The sequence below is a fragment of the Lontra canadensis genome, unplaced genomic scaffold, assembly GCF_010015895.1.
Source record: "Lontra canadensis isolate GAN:19392208 unplaced genomic scaffold, GSC_riverotter_1.0 scaffold1, whole genome shotgun sequence".
Taxonomy (NCBI): domain Eukaryota; kingdom Metazoa; phylum Chordata; class Mammalia; order Carnivora; family Mustelidae; genus Lontra; species Lontra canadensis.
The window spans coordinates 23,776,953-23,782,952 of NW_022630995.1; the positions used below are offsets into that span (position 1 = coordinate 23,776,953).

At 47.6% G+C, this 6,000-nt stretch overlaps 1 protein-coding gene across 1 annotated transcript in view; it reads right to left on the minus strand.

Annotated features, from left to right (window-relative positions):
• The window catches only part of TMEM165 (transmembrane protein 165), a 30,316-nt gene extending 24,539 nt beyond the window's left edge, over positions 1-5,777 (minus strand). Inside the window, exon 1 of the mRNA XM_032851382.1 lies at positions 5,339-5,777. Within this exon, the coding sequence (XP_032707273.1) occupies positions 5,339-5,545 (207 nt within the window). The 5' untranslated portion in view covers positions 5,546-5,777. The remainder of the gene's footprint in view (positions 1-5,338) is intronic.
• Between the last annotated feature and the right edge of the window lie 223 nt (positions 5,778-6,000).

The window sequence follows — 6,000 nt, forward strand, 5'->3', positions numbered from 1 at the left end:
ATCTGATTTATAAAACTGAAGAATATAAACAAACACAGTCAGGGAGTTAAGTTATTGGTCTTTTTCTCTCCTTCTCCAAAAAGGAGAAGGCTGTGGGCTGGTGTCAGTGGACAGAAAGGAGCCAATGAAAGGGAGAGAAGAAAGACTCTGAGGAGGGCAAGAAGCAGAGGTCAGAAGAGAACAGGCACAGGGACACGAAGAGGCGCGGAAAGGATGGCATCTGGCCCCACACACGGAGAAAGGCAGGAAGTGGAGATGCTCCAGGCGGCTCACAGGCAGGGACTGTAACTCTGGGATCCCACTATCCAGTTACAGTGTTAGACGGGTCAGTGGTGAAACACCAGTGTCCGCCTTTGTTCAGATACCACCATTTCAGTATTTCAGTTTGGGGGTCAGATGCAAATGATTTACATCTTGAGATGCAGAAAAAAAAATTTGCTGAATAAAACTCATACTCAATTAGAATTAATTCCAAACTGAAAAATGGAGCGGGGGTCGGGAGTGGGGGTGGGGCTAAGTTCTCCCTTGAGAAAGTGTTCCTTCTCTTGATCTTCAAGAGAAGGATGAACATGCCGCCAAGGCAAACAATAGCTCATACTTGAGTCCTAGAGTTCAGATGTGCACACCGCGGCAGCGGCTGAACGAAAGCGGCCTGGGATCCCCAGGGGCACCTCCACACGGCCGCCCACGCCTGTGAAACAAGGACTGGTCTCCCTGCAAGAAGACAGCAAGAAAGCCGATCGACAAAGGTCTTCATATAAGAGGGGAAATCTGGAGTTCAAGGGGTCTAGAGGAAAATGTTTAGAACTGGCTGAGAACGGTCTCCTCACCGTTACTTTACCGTTATCGAGTCAGAAATGCCTTTCCCACAAGATGGAAAATGTGCACAGAAACACATGTGCAACTTAAATAAGACACCACGGAAAAGCCTGGTTTTAAAAGACTGTTCCGGCGCCTGGGGGCGCAGTCAGTGAAGCATCAAAACTCTTGATTTCAGCTCAGGTGGTGACCGCAGGGTCCTGAGACGCAGCCCTGTATCCTGTGACCCGGGCTCCAGGTCCAGCAGGGAGTCGGCCTGAGATGCTGCCCCTCCCTCTGCCTCTTCCCCTGCTCGTATATGCTCTCCCCCCAAATAAAAAGTTTTCAATAAATAAGCAAATAAAAAATAAGAGATTGTATTTAAAGATAAAATTGTATTTTATTATGAATTTCACTAGAATGTCTTTTTCTCTGTGAATGGCTAGGTCTGTTTTTATTTTTTTTTGTTACTTGTTAATTCATATTAGAATACTATGTATTTAATAGATTTTTGTAAATGCATTTTAATGAGTTAAACTTCATTTTTGTTAGTTTTGTAATGTATTTATAAATTGAGATTTGAAATGTATTAAATGTATTTAGCTTCACTGATTTTTTTTTTAATTGCTTTGACAGTAGAATACCACCAAATTCTGTAACATAATGATCACTTCATTCTGACAGAGCAATCATGAGTAAGACAAGAGTCACCTGACAACCTCTATCTTTGCTATAAAGAGGCTAGAACTGAGCGGTTGGGGTTGGGCGGCGTGGAGCATGAGTGCAATCTCATGAAAATGGAAAAATGTTTATAAAATTATCACACAGGTAGTGATCTGAAAGGGCACGTGCGCCTGAATGTTTAGAGCAGCAATGTCCACAATAGCCAAACTACGGAAAGAACCTAGATGTCCACCAACAGATGAATGGATAAGAAGATGTGGTATATATACACAATGGAATACTATGCAGCCATCAAAAGAAATGAAATCTTGCCATTTGCAATGACATGGATGGAACTAGCGGGTATTATGCTGAGCGAATTAAGTCAGTCAGAGAAAGACAAACATCATATGATCTCTCTGATATGAGGAATTTGAGAGGCAAGGTAAGGAGTTGTGGGGGGCAGGGAAGGAAATAATGAAACAAGATGGGATCGGGAGGGAGACAAACCATAAGATACTCTTAATCTCACAAAACAAACAGGGTTGCTGGGGGGTGGGGGGATGGGGAGAGGGTGTCTGGGTTATGGACATTGGGAGGGTATGTGCTTTGAAGTGTGTAAGCCTGATGATTCACATACCTGTACCCCTGGGGCAAATAATACATTATATGTCAATACAAAAATTAAATAAATAAAAAAATAAAATATTGCACAGAAGGCCTTCTCACAGTTCAAAGATAATAAATAAAAGAAATGCCAAGAAACAGTAAAGCAGAAATACAGTAACAAGAATTTGCACTGGGTGAGGTAATAGGCTTTTGTGGCTTTATCAACTGTGCTATGCAACCAGAGCGGTTCTGTGGACGTCCAGAATACGCAGCTAATTGTAAACTGCTTTATAAAATCTGTCTGATCTCCCTCAACTAAATGGACCTAAGGCTTCTTGGATTACATGCTCTTCCCAGGGAAAGAAAAAGAAAAACAAAAAACAAAACAAAACAAAAAGCTAAGTAAATCACTAGAAGCATAAACTGCATAAATGAAAGGATCCAAGTGACCAACAACTACTCTTCCCAAGGGTTTGTAAACTGGGGTTTATTTGTAACTGTCGGTAGAGAGTGAAGCCCCAACTTTTTTAGCTGATTATAGGGGGGGGGGAAAAATGTCGAAAGCCCTGTCAGAAGTTCAGTTATCTTGCTTCAAAGTATCCTGAGGTATAACATTTTCATAATACATCCTACATGTGAATGTCTACCAGCGAAGGAGAGATTCTCCCCCCTCCATTTTCAAAAGTCCACTCTCACACAGCGGCATGAAAAAAAGTAAATTTAAATAACCTACCCTTTTAAAAGCTACTGGATGTAGCTGCAAAGCAAACTGGTTGAAACTTCCAGATACCCAGCAACAATCAGCCCTTGCTTATATAGTTATTAAATTGAACTCTGACCATATCTTACTTATAACAGGACAAAAAAACCACAAAGGATCCTTAAATTAGTTTAGAAAACATGTTTTAAAAACATGTTTAACTAAAACATGTTTTAGTTTAGAAAGAAAAATCTCTTCCAAAATGCTGTAGAACCCTACAGAAAAAACCTGAGCTTTATCAAAACCTTAGATGAAAACATGACTAAAACAAGATAATAAGATTCTACCACAATATAGAACAATTTAGAATAAATTCCTATCTTTGGGCACCTGGATGGCTCAGCCGGTTAAGCATCTCCCTTCTGCTCAGGTCATGATCTCTGGCATGAGCCCCGAGTTGGGCTCCTTGCTCAGCGGGGAGCCTGCCATTCCCTCTGCTTGTGCTCTCTGACACATAAATAAATAAAATCTTAAAAAAAAAAAAAAATTCCTATCTTAAAAGAACCACCAAGAACACAGCTGACCCTTGAACAATGCGGGATTAGAGGTGCTGAGCCACCCCCCAACACACAGTGGAAAATCTGCATATAACTTTGGGCTCCCCCAAAACTTTACTAATAGCCTACTGCTGACAGAAAGGTTTATCGATAACATACACTGATCTCAATTAGCACACATTTTGTATGTTACACGCATTTTACACTGTGTTCTTGTAATAAAGTAAGCTAGAGAAAAGAAAATGTTACAATCGTAAGGAAGAGAAAATACATTTACAATACTGTATTGAAAAAAACCCCACGTATTAGTGAACCTCCACTTCTATTAGTGAACCCATCCACTTCAAACCCATTGTTCAAGGGTCCACTGTGTGTCAAAATATTTAAGACAAAAATCACATTATATTGTGCCTGTCCCTTCCCTTCCCATCTCCAGTTTTAAAGACAAGGATCCTTAAGTCCACGTAAATACAGTCACGGCACACTGCTGTCTTTATTTTACAAGGCTAGACTTCTCCTTGCTGCCTAAAAAGGTATTATTAATAGCCACACCTACCACTATTTATATCTCAAAAATCACTATGTGACTAAAACTATGATGAAAGGCCTGGAATGTTACATTCAAAATCTCTCTCACTCACAAAGTTACTTAACCAAAAGTAGTCTAGTTTGAAAATAATGAGTTAATGACAGATAATGAGCTTAAATGACACAAACCTAAAGGATAAACACTAAGAATACATTTGATGAATCAGCATTTTAGTTCCATTTCATAAGTGGAAATGGCTAGCCGGGTCAGCTGAGCCCAGGAGTGACAGGCAAGAGAGAAATCACTTTTAACTAGAAGTTTTAGGGACGTCTTCAACGAGTAGGTATCTGCTGGTTCTGGAGAGGTGGGGAGGTTCTGACAGCCCGCCCCAAGCTCAGGAAGGCTTTTTAGGGAGGCTCCCTGCTGGGGAGACGGGCCACAGAGTACATGGCACATGTCCAGGCTGAGTGGTTTGAGTACTGCCTATGAGCAAGGGAGTAGTGTCCAAAAAGCCTGGAGGCTGACTGGGGCCAAATCAGGAAGAAATCTCAACATCCGGCAGAAGAGGATGGACTGAAGTCAGTATGCGGGGGCAACTCACTGAGGGTTTCTGAGCAGTAGGAGAGAACTCCATTTCAGAAAGATGCGTTAGGCGTTGTCTGGCTAAATGTAGCCTGCCTGGGCGGAGGGGGAGAGGCGGAACCGCAAACCTCCCCCACGAGAAGAGATCCCAGAGGCCTCAATTCAGGAGTCCTAACTGGAAATGGGGAGAAAGCTTTCTGGCTACAGGGAAGGCATTTAAAAATGCCGCCGAGGGTCTGCATACAAGCGACTCAGGGATTCTAGTAACGTAAATTAAGACGTTAATAAGACCAAAGGACCGGGCTCTGGTATGGTCGGGAATTTAGTTTTGCCATCCCACACCGCCGCAGCACTCTGACTGGTTATTCCTCTGCATTCCCGAAGGCTACTTGCTGCAAGCCAGAGCACGTTTTTAAAAAAGTGAGAGTCACGCTTCATAATCCACATACATTGGGCAAAACACACAGGTCGTGCAAAGCTGAATCCCGGGAAGCGGTCTGGGACGAGCGGTTTCAACACCGAAACGTCCGATGCTGTTATCCTCAGGGAACACGAAAAGCTTCCCACCGTCCTCGGTTAAAAACTTCCTACCCGGGACGGGTATCTGCCGCTCTCGAGGACACGGAGGGTACTCAAGAAGCCCATCCCTCGGCAGCAGCATCACGGCGCCCCCGGGCGGGAAGCTTCCCGCGGACGCCGGGCTGGGCGCTCCCTTCCCCTCCCCCATAAATAGCCGGGCGAGGCCGGGCCCGACCCGGGAACAAGCGCCCTCCACCGTCTCCACCCGCAAGGAGCGGCGGCGGGCTCCCCTCCCCCTTGCCGGCCGCCGGGGCCGAGCACAGCGCTGCCCGCGGCCGCGAGCCTGGTACCCAGCGCACCGGTCCGGCCCGTCCTGCTCACCTCGACCCGGGCTGGCTCGGGGCCCTGCACGGCCGCGGACTGCGGCTTCAGCTGCTGGGCAGGCGCCGGCAGTTCCTTGTTCCGGTGGCTAAGGTCTTCGTCGGGGACGGAGCGGACGCCGGTCGGGGCCCACGGCAGCGCGAAGAGCAGGAGCAGAAGCAGCTGGGGCGCCGATGCGCGGCCACTCCCCCGGGCCGCCGCCGCCATCCCGCCGGCCCAGACGGCCACGCACGGGCGCCGCAGGAGGAAGTGCCCGCGACGGGAAACGTCGACCCCAAGCCGCCCCCGCCGTGCGTCCCTCACGCCTCGCCGCCGCTCAGTGAGAAACCGACACCATGCGGGAAGTGGCAAGGGCGCGCGAGAAGCTTAGAGCAGGCCGGCGTCCGCAGCGACCGCCTCGGTCCACCCCCTCTCCCGCGGCGGCCACAGGACTCAGCCAACTGTCTCGCTGCGGCCCAGCCCAATTCCTCGGGGCCCCGCCCCTGCCCGTGACAGCCTCCCATTGGCCCGGCGTCCTCCTCGGCGTCGTGACGTCCGCGGGCAGGTTGAGGTGCGGCTCGCGCCCTCCTCCCATTGGACCCAGCGGTCCCGGGAGGTGCCGGGCTGCGTGACGTTCTTCGCCTCGCATCCCTGTCGCGCTCCACGCGTATCTTTCCTCCCAG